The sequence below is a fragment of the Typopeltis vanoorti genome, chromosome 14 (assembly GCF_054136105.1).
Source record: "Typopeltis vanoorti isolate ZY-2024b chromosome 14, IOZ_Tvanoo_1.0, whole genome shotgun sequence".
In the NCBI taxonomy this organism is placed as follows: Eukaryota; Metazoa; Arthropoda; class Arachnida; order Uropygi; family Thelyphonidae; genus Typopeltis; species Typopeltis vanoorti.
Genome location: NC_143562.1, coordinates 92,670,607 through 92,692,432, shown reverse-complemented (window position 1 = coordinate 92,692,432; position 21,826 = coordinate 92,670,607). Strand labels below are relative to the sequence as shown.

Here is a 21,826-nt window from a genome sequence, read left to right as displayed (position 1 = left end):
AGTTTAAGGAGGTCTGTGAAATTCTTATCAACCACCCTAATCTTAACAATAATGATGGTCTAAAAATTCCAAGAATATGGAAGGATTCCACCCACATAACCTTTCTCCCTAAGAGTTAATTATAAATAGGACCATAGGTAATCCAGAATGTTAAATCTAATATAACAATGGTCATGTTAAATTAGGACATCATTTTTGCTGTAATAAAACCATCTATATGAAAGAGTGTTTCTCTGATGTTGTCTTAATAAAATATAGCTTTGATGTAGTTATTTTATTTCATTTATTTATTTTAATTTTATTTTATTTTTACTAGTGGTCAGGCCATTAGAATAACAGTTGATCAAATTATTGTCTCTTTACACACTGTGTGAAATATAATATAGCTTGTCTCTGTGTATATATATATGTATGTGTGTGTGTGTGTGTGTATACTCCAGATGATGAACTTAATAATATGAAGGTTGAAACATCAGGAAATTAAAATAATTATTTCTAACACCGTTATAGAGTCCATAATTTGTCTGAAATAAACGTTAAAAATGAAGCCAGTATAGGAAGATGGATTGATGTTAGGGGTAAGACAAGAATGTATATTAGCTCTGCCATCTATATATGTCACTTTATGAAGGAAAGTAGCATCTTTACTTTATGCAGGTGATGCTATGCTTATAAATAAATCTTTAGCAGGTCTTCAAGATTCTTTAAGAAGATTGAATAACTGCTTTAACAAATTTAGTATTAAAATCAGCAGTAAAATGACAAAAGCTATGAAAATAGGCTGGAACACAGAAAACATTACCTAGTATGAGACCACATCCCTACTTATAGGAATACCTTCAAGTACAGGAATACCTCGATTATCGCGGTTTATAATTTGATACCAAAATTCCAATTATTGCGCTCCAAATTCGAATTATCGTGGCCGCGAGATGTAGCCCACTACATATGCAACCAGTTCGAGTCGCCACTCTCCAGATATCACTCTCTTGTAGCGCATTGTTTTTATCCGACGTCGCCTTCTTACCAGTAACTATCCGCCCTTGCCTGAAGTACACATGGATATTTATTTCTCTTGTTATTTACCCCTACAATGAATGCTAAAAGAAACAAGGATGATTTCAAGTCTACAGCTATCAAGAAGAAACGTAGAGTGATCAGCTTAGAAGATAAGTTGCACATGATAAATAAGTATGAAGCAGGCATAACCAAAGCCAAAATTGCAAGAGAGTGCGGTCTAAATGAATCAACTGTTCGCCATATTTTAGACCACGCTGCAAACTCTAGGGCTTCGATCTAGGACTAAAAGAAATTGAAAAAGATGATGTTCAGGACCTGCTTCAGTCACATGATAAGGAGCTGGATGATGAAGACCTAATTAACCTCGAGAGAGAGAGAGAGAGAACGTGCTTACGATGCTCAAATCGATGATAATGACGAACAAATTAACTTGGCACCAAAGGAATTTATCCTCAAAGAAATGGACGAAATGTTTAGAATTGCTGAAAATTTTAAAGAAAAAATCTTGAACAGCGATCCTAATCTCGAGCGATCACTGAAAGTTCATCAGGAAATTGAAAATTCCATCTGTTGCTACCGAGTTTTATACGAAGAAAAAAGAAAGAAAAAATTCCACCAGACAACTCTATGCCAATTTTTATCTAAGAAAGAATAATTGTATGTACTTCTTATATATAAATAAAGATTAAAGAATAATCTTGTTTTTCTTAATGAACCTTCATTTTTTACTTAGCACATTTAACACGTTTCTTTTTTACTTGATATATAAAATTTAATTAATAGATTTGAAAAATCCTTGGCATTGATCACCCATTTTACATGCATTATTTATCCTGATTATCGCGTACTCGATTATTGTGGTATTTTTCATGGCAACAATAACCGTGATAATCGAGGTTTCTGTAGATTGAAAATTTTCTTTTTTTGTCTAGAGCAAGCTTATATGTAAAAATAATCAATAATAAAAAATTAGTAAATATTAGTTTCCCCATTGTTCTAACATACTATACAACATACATTTATAACACCTATAGTTATCTGGTGTCTCAATGAATTTATGTCAGCTATTTAGACACAATTTTTAGTGAAGATGTGTATGATGCCAGAATTTCATGAAAAAGACCTAGAGTATGATCAAGATCTAGGTGGATTGATACAGTTAAAAGTGCCTTAAAAGACTGAAATGTGTGCCCATTTTGGAAACCTGACAAGAAATTTACAGGTTAATTTTGAGAAAAATTGTTAATAGGAACTACTAATAATTAATTTTAGAATAAGATTACACTATTTTTTTTTTTTTTTTTTTTTTTTTTTACCAATAAATTTAATGATAAATTATGCCAACAAGTTTCACCAGCTGGGCTGTTTGGCTTCTTCAGGGCATACAAACGGTAAAGACAACTCCAAGTCGCTAGTACATAGAACAAACGTATAAATTTATTATTGTTATTATTTATTATTTAAATTTATTATGTCATTAGTTATTGTTGTGTGTGCACACTCTGTAGTTTGCAGCGCGAAATTAAATTCTGGCAAGTTTAGCGATCTTATTAGGGTTTTCCATATGAGGCAGGAACATTCCTTCATTTCTGTTTAGGCTGCTTTCAGAATGGAGAACCACTGTGGCTTCTTTGAAATTGCGACACTGGAAATTTTCTTCTAGATAAGGCAGGCATGGAACTTTTGTCCCATTCAATGGTGTGGCTTCTGTTGAAGAAGTGGAGGACTAATCCGGAACTATCTTTCTGTTGTTTTTAACATCCCCTATATTCTCCTTTTTTTCTTATTTCCAGATTCCAGACTTCTTGATGTCTGACTTATGTAGTTTAGACTACAAGAGCAAGGGATGTTGTATACTCCAGCATTTTGAAGAAGGCATTGCTGTCTTTTGGTGACCTTAATATGTTTCGGATCGTCTTGATCGGTTTGAAAGTTACTCTAATTTCAAAAGGTTTGAAGAATGTGACAATCTTTTTTGACACTGCTCCTGCATAAGGGATGGCAATTGAGGATTTATATTGAGTCTTGGCAGATTGTTCTTGTGTGGGGTTGCTATGAAGAATCTTTTTAATTAAATTTCTTGGATAGCCGTTGTTTACCAGGGTCTGTGATATATGAGTTAATTCATCCTGGAGGTCTTTTTCTTCTGATATGATGCTGGTGGCTCTATTTTTTGATCATGTGTATGATGCTAAGTTTTTGAGAAATGTGAGTAGACAAGATGACGTCCAGTATGGGTTGGTTTACGGTAGACTTTAAGGCTTATATGTCCATCTGATTGTTTTTTGATTAGGGTATCTAAAAATGGTAGTTGTCTATCCTTCTCAAGTTCCAAGGTGAATTTGATTTTCTGATGAAAGGAATTTATCTTTGTTAGAAAGTCAAAAAGTGCTGTTTTAGTGTTTCTCCAAATTATAAAAACGTCATCAACATACCTCCACCATACTAATGGCTTGTACTAATGAAACACACACTCCATGCATATGATGGTACGTGTCTTTTTAATTTTGTTATATTTTATACGTTTGTTCTATGTACTAGTGACTTGAGTTGTCTTTACCGTTTGTATGCCCTGAAGAAGCCAAACAGCCCAGTTGGTGAAACTTGTTGGCATAATTTATCATTAAATTTATTGGTCAAAAAAAAAAAAAAAACAGTATAATCTTATTCTAAAATTAAGTTAGTGGCCAAAAAAATATATTCACCATGAACTACTAATAATGCTAACTCAATCCTGTAGTACTATCATATGTCCTTTTCATACCTTTTGAGAGTACTTTGTGTGTGTGTGTGTGTGTGTGTGTTGTCATCGTCGTCGTCAAGCATTAGCAATATTATCCTTGATGGACATGACATTTGAACAAATTTTGATATAGTTAATTTGTTTACCAGTGTTCCTACTGGTGATTGCACTGTTACAAGATAAGTTCTCTAAGAAGGTAATGGCACTCCTCAAACACTGTATTTCATCACTGTATTACAATATACAAACAGAATTCCAGTCTAGCCATGGGCAATCTTCTTTCACCATCTTTAGCAAATCTTTATATGGAAACTTTCAAAAACAAGTTCCTATAAGAATACCATCATAAACTAGAATTATGGAAGAGGTACATTGATGATATACACTCTTTGGAAAGAAGTCAATGGACACCATAGTGTGAGAAACACATGCCCATGGTGCCCACTTTAATAAGATGTAGGAACTGCTTTCACTGCGATGACTTTAGCAACAATCCTACTAGGGCGTGCTTTCCACAGGTGTACGATAGTGATCAGTTGGAATTTTGGACCATTCCGTGCATTGTCTTACCTGAAAGAGACACTGGTCAGTTCCGTAGAAATTCCACAAAGTAGGAAGCATCGCATTGTCCAGAATATTCAGATACCTCTCAGAGTTCAGTGTTCGTGGCACCACAAACAGAGGTCCAAGGCCAAACCAGGAAAAACTGAACCATACCATCACAACGTCACCTCCGAATTTCATAGTTCGTGTTATGCACTCTTAGCAGAGTGCATAACACGAACATAATCACTGGGCATCCACCACATCCATGGTGGATGCTGGGTAAATCTCCAATCTACTCACTCTACTCCACTCATCTGGAATGTGACTTTCTACATTATGCAGTATAGACAATGTAAGCATTTATACTTTCACATTTGTACATTTGGGTTGAATATAAGCTGCTTAGCTGTCTTTCAAAATTTCAGGTTTTAGATGTTTTTTTTTCCTACCTCGAGTACTGATAAGTATTGCATTCCTCTTATATATGTCATATCACTATTTGTCAATTGCTTGTTTTATTCTAATTCATTTTGCTTACTTCTTTCAGGGTAATTACTCCAGACCTCACAGTATATCTTCATCTGAATTTTTTTATGTTAAATTTATCATTTGAGGTTCCTTTTGCAGTTATTCCATATCTTTTTCAAGAGCTGCAGAATACTTTCCACCCTCATGATATTTCTGTTCTACATTCACATAGTTTGCTTCACACATACACACACTCTCTCCCTCCCTCCCCACCCACTCACTCATTCATGGCACTCACTGAAACCTCCAGTGTGATTACTTCTTTTCCCTGACCCACTTTTATGTATTCAGCCAATCATGAAGTTATTACTTTTCTGTCTTTGTTAACAACTTCATCATATACCTCTGGCTGAATTGAAATTAAAAGAAAATGTCCAACATTTTCTTTTAATTGTTTTTTCTAACTGTCCAGGATATTGTTCTTATTTTCAGACTTTTTCATATAGTTGCTAATAATATTTGTATATTTAAGTCTGTAATTCATCTCTGAAGTTACTCCACTTCGATTACTTTTAAAACCTTGATTGCTTGTTTCAGCCTAGTTGGGCAGGTTGTTAATCTTATTGCTCTCCAACCAATAGGCTTCAAGTTTTAATTCTGCTATGAGCATGGATGTTTGTGTTTGTCTTTAGATAAGAGATGAATTTTATTATCAACTGTGGGTCACCTCACTTATGGAGGCCCGAAGTGACTTAAAAAGTTCCATGTTTGGTCTCTAGAACTGGGTTTTGAGACCATGTAAAAAATAAATAAATAAAAATAGAAAAATATAATAAATTATTTTTTCAATATGATATTCATTTTTATCCTTAAAACTAAATAGGAATTTCTTCCTGTTTCGGCCAGCCTGATAGATAGCATACCAGCTCTCCAACAGAACATCTATGATTTTTAAACATATCACATTTAATATTTATCAATAGAAACCTTTAAAAAAATTCCCAAACATATACCAAACATTGGTGTTTTTGCATTTCAATATCACTTTGTAATTTGGCTATGCAAAACCTTCGATTTTTGTTCGTTATTTTCAAATAGCAGTTCTCGGTGTAATTGTTCTAGCTGTTTAATTTTAATTCCCTTAGCAGTGTCCAATAATTACTACCTTAAATTTCAAGAAAGAAATATTATTATTATTATTATTATATGACTTCCAGGGAGTCCAAGGACTCATTGAGCGAGTGCACTTACTCTAAGACTGTCTCCACCACTCAATCCACCAACTGCAACTACATCAACGCCATCTACCACCACCACCTCCACTAGTATTTCCATAGACAATCATAGACATCCATGCCCACAGCAGGATTCGAACCCTATATATATATATATATAAAAAGATAAGCCAAAATTTGAAATGTTTTTATGTCATGTTTTTTGTCTTACCAGCCCGGAACTCGGGGGGTTGGACTCCATAGGTGCTAGTATATATATATAAATCTGCTAACACCTTTTATTCCCCCTAATATATATATATATTATATATATATAAATATATATATATATATGAATTGTCTTAATATTTCATATTTTGTGCCTTCTGTATCAACTAGTTATTTAAGCATAGTTTCTAGTATTTTTTAAATTGATGTATTATTTATTCTGTTTAGGTCATCCAGAGCCTCTTGTATTTCATTCACCTCAGGTGTTCTTTGAATGTTTACAGCAAAGGATATCTGCTGGTTCTAAAAAGAAACGGCTACCTAATTCAACTACAGCATTTGTTAGAAGAGATGCTCTGCCTCTTGGAACATTTTCAAAGTACACATGGCATATAACAAATATTTTGCATGTAAAGCAGATTTTTGACACTCCAGAGGTAACATATTTCATCATGTGTTGGTTACAAACTTCACAATATCTCCTTCTGAATTTATTAACTTTAGCTTTGAGTAGTTTTATAATAAACTGTACAAAGCATTTGTAAATCTGAATTATATTCATATTTGTAGTAATAATAACAGGGCCTTCCGTGGTATGCTTCGGAAGTGAGCCATGCCTGGTAATATAGTCTTGTGTTCATTATCATTAGCTGAGCGTTTTTAATATTTATATTATGAATTTATTTTATTATATATATTGAATGTCTTTACTAGCCACCATACATCACTTAATAACAGTGGTGTCTGTCCTCTGATTGGAAAGACTTTAGTTCAAATCCCATGCCGGATATGAAGAATCTTCATAAGGGCTTTTCAACTGAAGATAAGTTAGCCAATCTCATGTTGAGCTGGTAGGGTTTTTCCTTCTATAAGACAGACAAAGGACTGTGCAAATAGATTTAATATCCCTGTTAGTCATTTATGTTTGAATAAATCCAAATTACTTGACCATAGTAGACCGTTGAGCCTAACACATTATACATATGATAGTCCTCATCATATTGCTTATAATTGAAAACAGTACCACAAATATGAAATTACAGGAAATTTTCAGTGCTATTTAAGTATCAGTTGAATTTTCATAAAAGCTAAATTAAATTAAATAATGATAAAGTACACTTAATTGGTGGGTCGACAATAAAATGAACAATGGCAAAAAAAAAGTTAGCTAAAGCAGATATTATTATTATTAAGAGAGACCTCCAGGGAGTCAGGGACTCATCAAGGAGGCCACATACTAAATGCACCAGCTATCATACTTATTCTTGAATTCATTCACTGCTTGCACTCACAATATCCAGTGGCAATCCATTCCAGTCATGCATCACCCTATGAGAGAAAAATCTATCCATCACCCCTTAGCAGCATTCATTTTCATCTTCCAAAGATGCCCTCTTGTTCTTTCCCCACCTTCCATAAATTGAAAAATTCCATCAACTGAAATCCTGTATGACACTTTCAGAAGTTTGTAAGTCTCAATCATATCACCCACCCCTCTTTCTCCTGTTTGCTAGTGTCTTCAGTCTACAAATTCTCAATCTGTCTTCAGAATTAGTATTCCACAATCCTCATATCATTTTTAACACACTCCTTTGCACAATATATCAGAATCGCAATGGAAACCAGGAGATGAGACCTACACACAATAGACCAAGTGAGGTCTTATCAAGGCCTTGTAAAGAGAAAAATGACATCCTTATCTTTACATGTGAACATTCGTTTCAGAATTCCAATTATCTTTTGAGTTGTATTTGCAATCTTTGCTACATGGCCCCCCTGAACTTTAACTTCCTATCTACTAACACTCCAAGATCCCTAGCCTCATCAGTTTCTTCTAACATAATCTCACCAATATAATACTACATTGGATATTTAATCACCCCAAAGTGATTGACTTTACATTTACAGACATTGAACTGACATCCATTTTCCCTTGCCCACAATTCAAAGCCTATTCAAATCATTCTGCAAGTATTGCATATCAGCAGCATTCCTGATTACCCTACCTATCTTTGCATCATCAGCAGATAGCTGTATGTCGCATGTCATATCCTTCCCAAGATCATTAATGTACAAATCAAACAACAGTGGATCAAGCACTGGTCCTTGTGGTACATTACTGGTTACCTTAAATCTTGCATACTCACATCCCCCATATACCACTTTTTGATATCTGTCAATCAGCCATCCTCTTATCCATGCTATATTCTATGATCCAAATCCATATTCTCCAATTTATTCAACAGTCTATCATGCTGTATTCTGTCAAAAGCCTTAGCAAAATCCAAAAGTATCATGGTGTATCCATTCCCCTTGTCTAGTTCAATGGGAACATTATAATAGAATGTGAGCAAGTTGCTAAAACATGACCTTCTGTTAGTAAACCCATGTTGCTCATTGCAAAGTAGAGATTCACTGTCAACCCATTTCTGAATGCAAGTCCTAACCAATTTTTCCAAAATCTTTACCACCACTCCTGAGATACTAATTGGTTGATAGTTGGATACATCGGTCTTTACACCACCCTTGTGCAATGGAATCACCATACATTCTTTCCATTCCTGCAGAACCTTCCCTGTTTTGAGACTCATATTGAACAGCCTGGTCAAAGGAATAGCCAGTTCAGCTGAATACTCTTTTAGCACACGTGCTGATATCCCATCAGTCCCTATTGCTGAATTCTTATTCAGTTTGTGCAACAGCTCTGATACCTCGTCCTCATACATACAGGGTGTTCGGGATAAATTTGACATATTTATAATTAATTATATTTTTCCGTAAGTTACATGTATTAACACACACTTCTCTTCATTTAAAAGTTTGGACCCTTCTTCATTCATATACAAGATGTCAGAAAGGATGGATAGCTGGAACCCACCTGAATCATGGAAGAGAATAACTTGTATCATGATGATTCGTGCCCGCCATCAAAATAAGGATATTACGACTGCTGCCCAATGCTCCCTGAATACAGTAAAAACAATCAGGCATGAACTAGAGACTTGCAATGGTGACTACGAGGATGTAGCAAGAAGAAAGATCCCTAGCAGACGATCTGATTGCGTTCGTACAGCAGAATTCCTCGCAAATCTGCAGGAACAGGTGTTGAAGAACCCTGGCATTGGAATTCGGGCTTTGTTCGTGGAGTTGCTAACTGTAGTCAAGCCCTGGATAACAAGGGTAGCCAATGGTAGGCCGTATGTATGGCAGCAGGATTCGGCCCCTTGCCACACCTCTGGGAAAAGTCAAAAATGGTTGTCTGAAAATTTCTACGACTTCACCAGTCCAAATGTTTGGCCTCCAAACTCCCCAGACCTTAACCCCATGGATTATTTTGTATGGGGCGCAGTTGAAAAAGACACCAATCGCACTTCCAGTAATACAAAAGCCCAGTTAATGGATAAAATTAAAACAGTTTTTGCGGCCCTTCCCAGGGAGACTGTAGCATCAGCTTGTTCGAGGTTCCGAAGCAGAATTGAAGCTGTGATCGATGCTAATGGTGGTTATTTTGAGTAAATCTTGTTGATAGTATTGTAATTAACTCTGCCTGTAATGTTTTTTTGTCAATTCATTAAATTTAATAGATACAAAGAAGATTTTCTTTTTCCTTACGAAACTGTCAAATTTATCCCGAACACCCTGTATGAGTTTCATCATCCAGTAAAGAGGTAGCAGTGAGCTGAATGTTGCATACACCAGTTTGATAGCTTTTAGCAAAATGGGCACTCATTAGTTGAACAACCTCTTTTGCATCTGTAACCTTCACACCATCTGCATTAGAAGAGTTATTGCTCCATATTCATTCTTTTTTTAACTTGCAGCATATCGATGGGTTGTCTTTAGATGCAGAGCCAATTTCTTTTCATACTCAGACTTTGCTTTCTGTACAACAGTTGTAACTATTCTGGCCTGCTGCTGATAATTTTCATAACAGACATCATCCTTATGCACACGGTATTCCTTCCACATCATCCTTTTTTTTACGAATCTCTTGATTGACATGATTACACATCCATTTGACTGCTTCGAACTCTCGGGACACATTCTGATATCGCATTATTTAAGTATTGTTTAAATGTTTCCCATGCACTGTCAATATTCTTCCCATCCAGCAACCAATCCCATTCCACTGAACTCAGTATACTCCTCAATTGGTCATAATTACCTTTTCTGAATGGAACATTCATAAACTTAGCTACTTCCCAAGTGAATACCACATGATCACTGTCACCAACCGGAGACAGAATAGCTACGTCTTTAGATGAAAAGCCTTCTGACTATAATCAAATATAACACTCTTTGACCTCAAGTTCCTTCTGTCGCATGTTGTTTGATTAAGTTGTCCTGGAACAGCTCAGTAAATTCATTTTCATTCTTCTCATGAGATTCTACTGCTACCCAATCAATATTTGGATAATTAAAGTCTCCCATTAGGATTACTCTTTTAGCACTTATCTTCTCTATTTGGTGATGCATTTCGTCTTCACCAAGTCTGCAACAACACCTCTGATCAAGATGATGAAGGGTATTTTGCTTTAAGTCTGTATTTTAGCTTGTGCTTCATTTTTATATGAATTATACCCATAAAAACCTATAGTAGATTAGTATTGTGGGTGGAGTAAGGATCAATCTTGGAAACCCTGTTTCTCTATGTCACTCCAGTCTCTGTATGTTGTAACTATTTGGAATTATGGCTTGAAGTCTGTAATTTGTGTTGTATGTTCATGTGGCTGGTTTGCTTCTTTTATGGAAAGAAAAAACAGAATTTGAAGGAGTTAAAATCTTGTCTCCTCGATATGAGATTAGCTAACGCACCTTCACATGAAAAGACCCTGTAGAGATTCTTTGCATCCTAGATGGGATTCAAACCCAGGTCTTTCCATTTTAAAGGGCATAAGCAGCTATGGGAGATTTCTGGTAAGTAGGACAGTCATTCAACACTATTCATTGAACTTCATCTACCACCTAAAGATATTTGGAAATGTGTTTGTAATGGTGGAATTCAAATCCACAACCCATTGGTTGTAGGTTTGAACATCGTATCAGCTAACAGGTCAACAAAAGCTTTGCCTTGGATTACATCCAAGTTCTAATAAACACCTAGACAAAAATGATATTAAAGCAACTGATATAACCACAAGAAAGAACATACTAGTAGTAGAGCTATGAAGGTAGCTTATGTTCTTATATTAATTGCTTTAATATAATTTTTGTTCAAGGTGTTTATTAAAACTTTCTCCTCCTCCCCTCATACTTAAGGGATACAAATTTAGCTTGGAATAGGGAATATATGCTTGCATTTCAGAGAAGATTATTTCAGTGATACATTCAGTGCATATGCTTGGGTTATGCTCTTCCATTATTGCTCTTGGAAGACCAAGAGTAATAATCTAATCATGGGAATGATGCATAGAAATCTGAGAGATCATCCCACTCGACATTCTTATAATGCCAGATAACTCTTAGTTGAGAATGGCTGTTTGGGTGTTGCTCGATGGGAGAAGAGATAAGCACAAGGTTGCCCTTTAAACCTAGGGAAGATAGTAGTATATTTGGAAAGATCACTAGTGACAAAGAGTCCGGCATGTTTGGAGAGTGGTTGGTATTACCTGGTAGTCTGGTGGGCATGTGAACAATATGCATAAGGTCATTTGCGATGGCAAATGCCTCAATATCTGTACCTGCTTGGTCTATGCATTCAGAGAAAAAAAGCCAGTTGGTATTGTGTATGTTACAATTGCCAAGGAAGATAACCTTACTGCTAGGAAAGTTGGACTGAAGGACATTGGCTTTCAAGGAGAGGAAGTCAAAAAGTTCAGAATGGTTGGTGGCATTGGGAGAGCAATATAGACAGTGCATGAATTTGACAGAGCAGGGCAGATGTGATTGGGAGATTCTAAGTTGAATGCTCTCTGGCATGGTATTCCAGAACAGAATGTATGCACAAACGTTGCATTATAGCTGAAAAGAGTTGAAGAGTGTGTATTTGCGGAAGTTCAGATGAGTAGTGTTCAGAGTGGCTGAAATTTGGGTTTCTGTCAGAAGAAGCAGGTGGGGTTTTGCAGACTGAAGATGGAAGTGAACGCTGTTGAGGTTTAACACAGACCACATATGTTTGTAAAATGAATCTGGAAGTCTCTGTTGGGACTGTTGTGGACGAAGTAGGTCATACATGTTCCCTATGCAGTGCTTATACTTTGGTTTCAAAGTTGACTATTCACACTGCTTGATTTCTGCACCAGAATTCCTCTTTTATAGTCAATGTACCATGTTTTGTCACTGCTTTGTCATTTTTCTTCCAGTTGTTTATGAAGGTGTCGGCCTTGTTCACACTGGCTCAAGGTAAGATCAAGCTGGGTTTGTAGTCATGTGGTGATTTTTTTTTTTTTTTTTTTTTCAATTGAAACTAGAATTTTCCATTAGTTTGATGTCTTCTTTCAGTATATCATCGCTTTTAGTGTGGAAGTTAAGGATAATGGAGTTATATTTTTTGTTTTCAACCTCAATTGAGTCGTGCCATTTTATGCTACAAGGCTACAGAGCTGACTGGTATCAGTGATTTTTTATCTTTAAGCACTGATTGTGGATCTGTTCTAGCTTGTCTTCAATTCATTTGATTTTGCATGAGGAAGTTTTATCAATAACAGCAAGGTGCTGCTCTAAGCTTTCAGTGCATTTTTCTCGGTTCATGAACTGTTTCACTGAAGGGAGGCACAGCAGACAGAAGAAATGCTGGGTCAAGTTCACAAGAAAGTTGTATGCTGATTCATTGATTTTTATGCACCGAGCAGGTGACTATATGACAGAAATCACATACAAGACCTTTATAGGTTTGTGATGTCTAGTTCACAACTCTGACACTTGGAGTTACATCATTGAAGTTATCTTGATAGCATCATTGAAGTTATCAGTGCTGTTAGCTGCACTATGTTGGATATGTCCAGAATACTCTGTCATTGTTGGACTTGCTGCTGCCATCTTTGTTTTTGCTTGCATGTGGCTGATATTATATGAATAAAAACAACTGTTATGGCACATGTAAAGAGTACTTATGGGTTTCTCTGTGATGCTAATGCTTTTGAGAATTACTGCTGTAATTTGAGTTGGTGAAATTTATCTAAGAAATCAGTTTTAAAATGATAAAAACAGGAAGTACATGTTTTGGTCAGCTTATTCCAAAATACCATCATCAGGGTTTCTCGACTGTGTTAAAAAAAAAAAAAAAATATATATATATATATATATATATATATATATACACACACACACATATACACAGCAATCCCTCGATTAATGCTTCTCCGATTGGTGCATTTTCAATTAGTGCATCATTTTTTTTCTATATCCAAATACAATTAATGCACCTCTAAAATTCGATTAGTGCACCTATATACATCTTAAAAATAGATTTAAAAAAATTTCTATCTATACATTTTTTATGGCTAACTAGTTTTAAAAAATCACTCGCCAGGATGAAATAATTTAGTTACCAATTTAAAACTTTTACAAAGTTATTTTTAATGGCATACAGTATTACACTATTTCTATGTACACTATGTTCCATATTTACTACCAAAATTTATTTTGTCTGCTAATTACATAGCATTTTGCTGATCATATCTCATTCCTCTTTTGCAGTTGTTTTCTTTACTTTAATTTTAAAGTATTTTCTCAACCTTTTATCATAAGTAAAAAAATTAGTGAGCAAAAAAGTGGAAGTGTGAAAAAGATTCGAAAAGTAATCTCATTGGAAGAAAAACTTGAAATAATAAAGAATAATGAACAATGCGAGTCCATAGCAAAGATGCGACAAGAACACAAAATGGATGAATCAGCTATAAGAACAATTTTAAGCAAAGCTGCTGAATACAAAGAGAAAGGTAAGGCTATTTCAAGTTCATCATGCAAGCAGACCACTCAAATTATTAAAAATATTCATTTATAAATCATTATAAAAAGTATTATAATGATCGAATTAGAGAGATTTCTTTCTACATGGATCGAAGATTGTAACCAAAAATGGATCTTGCTGAGCACTGACCGTATTAAATCAAAAGCATTAAATCTCTTTGCAACCTTGAAAGTAAGGGCTATCGATGATGGAAAAGAAGAAGAATTCCACACTAGTGCTGGGTGGTTTGAGCATTTCAAGAAGAGAAATAGCCTACATAATGTTCGGATCACAAGAAAAGCTTCAAGTGCAAATAAGGAGGTGGCTGCAAATTATCCAGAGATTTTGAAGAAAATTGTGGAAGAAGGGCGCTATTGTGACCAACAAATATTTAATGTTGATGAAACCGGCCTTTTTTTTTGGAAGTGAATGCCTTCCAAGACTTATCTGGTCAAATCAGAGAGATCTCAACTTGGTTATAAAGTTGCAAAGTCAGATGAAGTTACTGCTAGCAATATGTATGCCATTTGGAAGCACGTTCTTTCACATTGTGCAAATGATTTTAGAGGCTTTTCAAATGAAATGGATAATGTTCTTGAGGAAATTGCTAACATTGGGTGTGAACTGGGTTTTGATGAGATTGACAATGATAACTGATAACATTCAAGATTTAATTAAATCTCATTTTTAGAAATTGAGTGATTCTGACCTGCTAAATTTAGATGACAGAGGGGAGATCCTGAAGAATATGAAGAAAATTTAACCACTGACGATCACTTAAAAGAGATTTCACAGAAACAATTTGAAAACATTTTTCGTACAATCGAAGTTTTTAAGCCCCAATGTTTAGAGGCTGACCCTGATGAAGAGAGAAGCAGTAAAATTTGCAGAAGAGTAGAAGAGGCAATAGGACCATACTGTCAGTTGTATGAAAAAAAAAAAAAAGAAACAGGATGCTTGCCAAACTACATTAGCTCAATTCTTTGTTAAGAAGTAGAATAATAAATTTATATTCTGAATATGTTTTATTGTGTTTCATCTTCATGAAGATGAAAGTTAAAGGAAAACCATGGTTTTCCTTTAACTAGGCCCTGAGATATACCCTAATTCTTTTATGGAAAAAAAATTAAAGGTCAAAAAAGAAATATGAGGAACGAATTATACTTTTTCCCATAGGCTATTATATTTTATTAGTGTGCTTTCGATTAATACACCTGTTTTTACGAATGCATTAGACGCATTAATCGAGGGATCGCTGTGTATATATATATACACACACAGTGGATGCCATTTAATTGGGTGATATTGGGAATAATTTGGTTCAATTAATTGGATTCCCCAATTAAATGAATTTGCACATTCAAGAGGCTAAAAGGTGTTTATGTACATAAGACAAAATACAAGTTTTTTGTTTATTGTGTAGCAAAATTACTCACTTATAGATAAATAATTAGCTTTAATTAAAGGAAAATATTTGCCATAAAATTAATTTCTAAATGAAATTATATATCAAACATGCATGCAGTTAATAACATTGCAAGAATTGATCATAGCCTGCTTTTGTATTTCTTTTGATTGACTGCAATTAAGGAAAAATCTATGAGGTCTCTAGTACAGATATAGCACTGTCTTCATTGCCTTCTTTTATGAAATAGCGCCATAATCTAGTAATGCATTTTCTAAGATCTTGGGTAACAGTTGTTCAAGCTTGAATAACTGTTTCAATTTGTTTGGGTTGACACCCCAACAAATTGGGGTGTCACCAAATCACTTTCTTGGTCTTCTAGTATACTTTGATGTTTTGCTGCTATTTCCTCCTCAAAATCTTTGTTTTCATGATAGCATTGAGTCTGTCATCAAGGGATGCAAACCCTTCATTGTTTCTGATGAGGTTCACATGTAATGGGATGTTATTTTCTCTGCTGTATATGGCATATCCACGATTGAATGATTAAAACCATAGTGAGCGAAATGGTTTTGAATGGACTTGCTTATTCAGGAAATATAGTTTATGACTGACTAACTATCAGTCATTAACTATATTTCCTGTAAAAGATGAACTTTTGCACTGACTTTCTTAACAGTTGTCAAGAACCAGTGCAGTTTTTCTTGATTCCCATTGTAATTCCATGTCCCAACTCATAAGTCAATTCTTAAAAAGTTCAGATGTCATCCATGCATTTTTTGTTCACATGTACCGAACTAAAATGCGTGAATGACATCTGAATCTAAACTGTCTATTCTAATCTCTTTAAAGTATCAAGGCCTGGCCATTTCTCTGATAACTAACAGCTTTTGTTTATCAGTTCCCTGACATCTTTGAATAGCATAGTATGTTCAAATATGTCAGGGGAACTGATAAAATATAAGTAGTATGTTTATAACACAAGAAATCATCTGATGTAGCACAATAAAACAGCCCTGTTTCATCAGCACTATATTTTTAAATTAAGATTACATAATATTTCTAACACTGCATGCAATAGAATTACTGGCTGGCCAAATTAAATGGCGTCATGTGCCAAATAAATGAAGTAAATTCTTGTTATATTCTCATTTTGTTTTTGTTCTTCCAGACTTGTCCCAATGAAACAGCCGTCCAGATTAACTGGTGGGCCTTTTAACCAGAATCTGTTGTGTATATAATTAATAAAAAATAAATAAAATAAAATAGAAATCCTTAACACACACACCCATACTAATATCTATAGTTTTACAAAACCTTTCATAGGTTGTAACTCACATAAATATAAGTTTTGTAGAAACAAGCATACAGTAAGGTGCCAATAATAAAAAAAAGTTGATTGACATGGTACACTTATATTTGGTAAACTTGACATACAAAATATATGGTCTAAATTTAAGTTCTAAGGTGGTAATTAGAATTGAAAGACGTACAGGAAGATGGTTTGGCATAAAATTGGGTATAAGTCCAGGATGCACACTACATCATGTATGTGGTAACGTAAAAAAGGCATTTAAAATACTTCAACTATTTAGGTGCAATTTTTAGTAATGAGACAAATGGAAACATAGAATAAGCAAAACTGGTATTATGGGAAAACCATTTAAATAAACGTATATGGTATTACTGAGAAATTAGTCAAATCACTGAACTAGTAATATACAAGATGGTGTTCAAACCAGTTTAACCTATTGATATGAGATTGGAAAGAAATGGTTAAACAAAACCTAGAGATTGATATGATAATGATGAGGAAAATTGAAGGACTAAACAGATCACATCAGTGACAGAATCACATTAATCACATTATGGTTAACAGAATCACATTATGGTTAACATTCATGAGTGGGAGGGAGGTGAAAGGTTAATGCTATGATGTCAGAAAAATAACTTCTAGTAAGACCAAGACGTAGATGTGATTCATTTAGCTTTTCCTTAGAAGACCGTAATATAAGATCTGACAGCACTCAAGAGCTAACAAATAACAGATTACTTTGGACAAAAATTATGAATAGGATCATCATCAAATACCTGATATGTACCCTCAGGTTGTGGGTTACAGGATAATTATGATAGTACTACACAAAAAGGTTATGTCATTACTAACTTCCTATCTGGCATTTTCATACAAATTAATCTGTTATCTGTCAAGACTAGTATTTTCAGATCTTATATTTTGGTCTTCCCCTGGATCTTTTTCCTGCAAGGGGAGGGGGGAGTTTTTGCAAACCTTTCCTCTCCCTCATTCTGTTTGTGATTATACTACCTGAAACTAGATCTACTAGCACATTCCTGAATGCTAACAGTGTCAGGTCCTTTCCTTGATGTCCTTGTTTTTATTTTAAATTAAAGATGCCAAGAAGTTATATTCTTGTTTAATCCTTTATCCAAGTGTATGTAAACAAAGTTTTCACTTGAAGTATCTTCATGGCATGGCTACTTGTATAAAAAGGCTAATGACTTTACATTAATTGCCTTAGTATTCCATAATGCAAAGCACGTATCTTTTTGGGTGTGTATAATGCTATACATTATAGGAAGGGTCACTACTTTCAACACTGGTTTCAACATTTATTGAGGTCTCATCAGTGGGAGCCAGAACCCAGAAGAGATACCAAGGTTAAAGTGTATTTTATATATCTGACCCACACATGAAATATCACAGCACATATATCAGATTAGTATCATGTGTGGGCAACAGGATAACAAGAAAGGAGGAAATCTGTTCATATTTTGTTTGAACAATTGAAAGTTGTATTCTTTGGGGAAGGCAGAGTGGGGGAGGTTGTTTCAAAGAACAGAAGCAGATGGAATGAAAGCTGATGCTGTTGGTTTGGTGAGTTTCAAGATGGACTATATACGGGTGTTGGTTTTAAGTAACTCTTGTTCTAATGATTTTGGAGGAAAGTGGAGGAATAATAGTAGCCAATTTAGTGTACTATTCATGAAAGTATCTGTAGAAGAGGCACAAGGCAGAAACTGAATGTCTGTGAGAGTGGGATCAATATTTAATTGGAGTGCCCTCTTCTGGTTACAGTTGAGAAATCTTAGAGAGGATTTTGGTGCATCATTCCAAACATGGAAGCAATATTCCATGGTTTTGTGGATTTGGGATTTGTATAGAGTTAGCAGCTGAAAGGTGTGAAGTAGTGTCTTGTGCAAAAAGTACAAGTTTTTTGGCAGCTGCAGAAACCATAGTTGAAATGTGTTTGCTCCAGGAAAGGTCAGAAGTATAGGTCAGGCCAAGAAGGGAAATTTCCTCATGTTTGAATATCTGGGTATTATTGAAGATAAGAGCAGAGAGGGATGTGAGTTCTTTCTTGTGAGAGATCAAACAGGACTTAGTTTTGGTGGCATTAAAATCTAGAATAGGGGTGGGTGGATTGCAGGTTGCATGAGGCCCAAACGTGCATTTTTGGCAGCCCATAAAAGGTTAACCATACTTACATGCCACGTGGCCCGTATACTAAATCATTTAAATAATACATTTTATAATATGAATAATAAATTTAAAATAATTTTATACCCATACTTCGTGATATCGCCATGCAAATTTGCACGAGTCAACCGTGTATGTGTCATCATGTGTGGGGATAACCAGGCGATTTCATCCGATGAAAACCGAGATTTTGGCACACTTTTTCAGTCGCATTCCCTGGTCCGCATTTTAATATAATTCAATAACATCAATTATTATTTTCAGGGGATATATATTTCTTAAAAATAATTTCAAAAATGTGTTCAAGAAAACATAAAATTGCAGATGAAGGAAGAAAGTTTAATGATGAATGGAACAGCAAGCACTTTTTTATTGAAAATGAGGATACCCCCTTTGTCTTATTTGTCATAGAACTGTTGCTGTTGTTATAAAAGGATATAATATCAGACGTCATTACAAGAATATCGTACTTTATCTCATAATCTCAAACTTTAAATATTTCTGTGTTTTTTAAGATTGATATAATAAAATTGATAACTTAAAATGTATTTTTTTTTCACTCACTATTTTCTCTTAATTAAACACTTGCGGCTCGATTATTAAAAATAAAAGTTGAATGTGGCCTGCAAGTCTGAAAAGGTTGCCGACCCCTGGTCTAGAAAGTTGAACAAGTATACAAAGTATATCTATTACAAGAAGAAGAAAGCACTAGAATGCTGTATATCTATCATGATTAACAGATTACTTAAAAGAAGCCTAAATCAGTAAAGATATAGAAGAAGAATGGAAAATGTCAATAAAGATAATCCATACAGCAGCCTCTGAAGTACTTGGAAAGAAAAATAAAATATTATAAAGAAAAACATTAAAAATCCAGAACACAGGTATAGAAAATGCAATAAAAGAAAAACAAATGACATACAAATCACTCCTTCAAAAACATACAAAGGAAAAAGAAAAAATATACAAAAACAGAAGAAATATTAAAACCATAGTACAGAAAGCTCACCAAGATTCTTGGGACAGATTTATTAATAAAATAGAAGACATACATGGAAGACAAGACTTATCCTACAAAATATTAAGGAAATTAAACAATGAAGAAAGGGATACAGCACAATTCAACATAATACAAGAGAAGCAATGGATAGAACATTATAAGAATTTATGGTATGACCCAAATTTAATAACAGAAAATAATAATGAAGAAATAAAGACACTTGCTCCCAACAGAGGGAACAAGAATGCCATCTTCAAAGAGAACTTGAAGAAGAACATCAAAATGGAGACACCAGTTGAATCATCGACTACAAACAAGTTAAACTGGTGCAAAAATCAAGTGACGCTACTAGTAGCCACCACGGAAACCAATATGCCGCGCAGAATCTTTCATATCCACTTCACTAACATCTGTGACCTAAACTCCAACCTTAATATGTCCATTACCACCTTCAGTCTACCAAACCCCACCTACTCTTTATGGCAGAAACTCAAATCTCACTTCCCCCAGCACTGTTTATCTCAACTTTCCCACACACTTTAACTCCTTTCGACTCAAGAGTGGAGTCTATGCATACATCTGCTCTGACATACCTTGCTAGAGGGCTCCCAACCTAGAATCTAATCTCCTAACTTTGACCTTCTTTGGTCGAAAATATTCCTTCCCCTATTCAGTCAAATTCATTTGCTGTCTCTATCACTCCCCCAGTGAAACCAACGACTCTGAGCTCTTTAATTTCCATTCCTTAAAATTGATTTTCTCCAGTCCCACTTTCCAAACAGTGAAATTATTCTCCTGGGAGATTTTAATGTTCACAACACCAGCTGGCTTTCCTCCAGTGGTATAGATCTTGCAGGTAGAGATGCTGAAACATTTGCCATCACTAATAACCTTACATGACTTGTTCAGATGCCAACCAGAATACCAGATAACCTGGACCATTCCTCAAACACCCTAGATCTCTTCCTCACCAATGACCCTTCCAAATACACACAGTGTATTTGGAAGTAGTGCCCCCCCCCCCCCTTAGGTAATCCTGACCACAATCTAGTGCTCATCTCCTCCCCCTATGCAACAATGCTTACACAGCCGCTTCCATACAAGAGTAGTTTGGCATTATAACAGTGCCAAGTGGGACAGCCTCCGCAACTTCTATGCCACATTCCCTTAGTTGAACTATTGCTTCAGGCCATCCAACCCAAACATATGCACCGAACTTATCACCAAAGTAATCCTCACTAGCATGGAAACATACATTCCCTACACTACTCTGAACTGCCATTCCCTAACTAAATCCTGGTTCTCCAAAAGATGTGCTAAGGCTGTACAAACGAAATGTGCTGTAACTGTGAAAACTGGCTCAAAGCAAGAATCTCATCCTCCTTTAGAGCTTATAATGAAGCCCAAAATAAATGGGAAAAAAAACAATCAATGCTTCCAAAACAGAGTTCGAAAGAACAAAAAGCAGGAAACTAGCAGCCTATCTAAACGGCAGCCGAGCCTTTTGGTCTCTCACCGAAGCAATTGTCCATAACTTCTGCCATAACTATTGCATCATCACCCACAGAAAAAGCCAATCTTCTGGCTTCACACTTTGCTTCCAATGCATGCATAATAGACAATAGTAAATGTCCTCCAACCATCTCAAGTGCCCATTGTACAATGCCCCTATATCCTTTTGCCTGGAAGAGATCAGAAAAATACTGTCCACATTAGATTTTTAAAAAAAAAAGTCTCCTGCCCCTGAGGCATTTCTCCAATTGTCCTGAAAGTTTGTGCACCAGAACTGACTCCTATCCTATGTTGCCTATA

General features: G+C 35.2%; 1 protein-coding gene across 5 annotated transcripts in view; it reads left to right on the top strand.

The window, feature by feature from the left end:
* Positions 1-21,826, top strand: part of LOC150099762 (uncharacterized protein C2orf42 homolog) — a 243,042-nt gene that overhangs the window by 190,173 nt on the left and 31,043 nt on the right. For all 5 annotated transcript variants that reach the window (XM_090403602.1, XM_090403600.1, XM_090403603.1 and 2 more), the window contains one exon: positions 6,448-6,656. In XM_090403602.1, the coding sequence (XP_090259728.1) occupies positions 6,448-6,656 (209 nt within the window). The remainder of the gene's footprint in view (positions 1-6,447; positions 6,657-21,826) is intronic.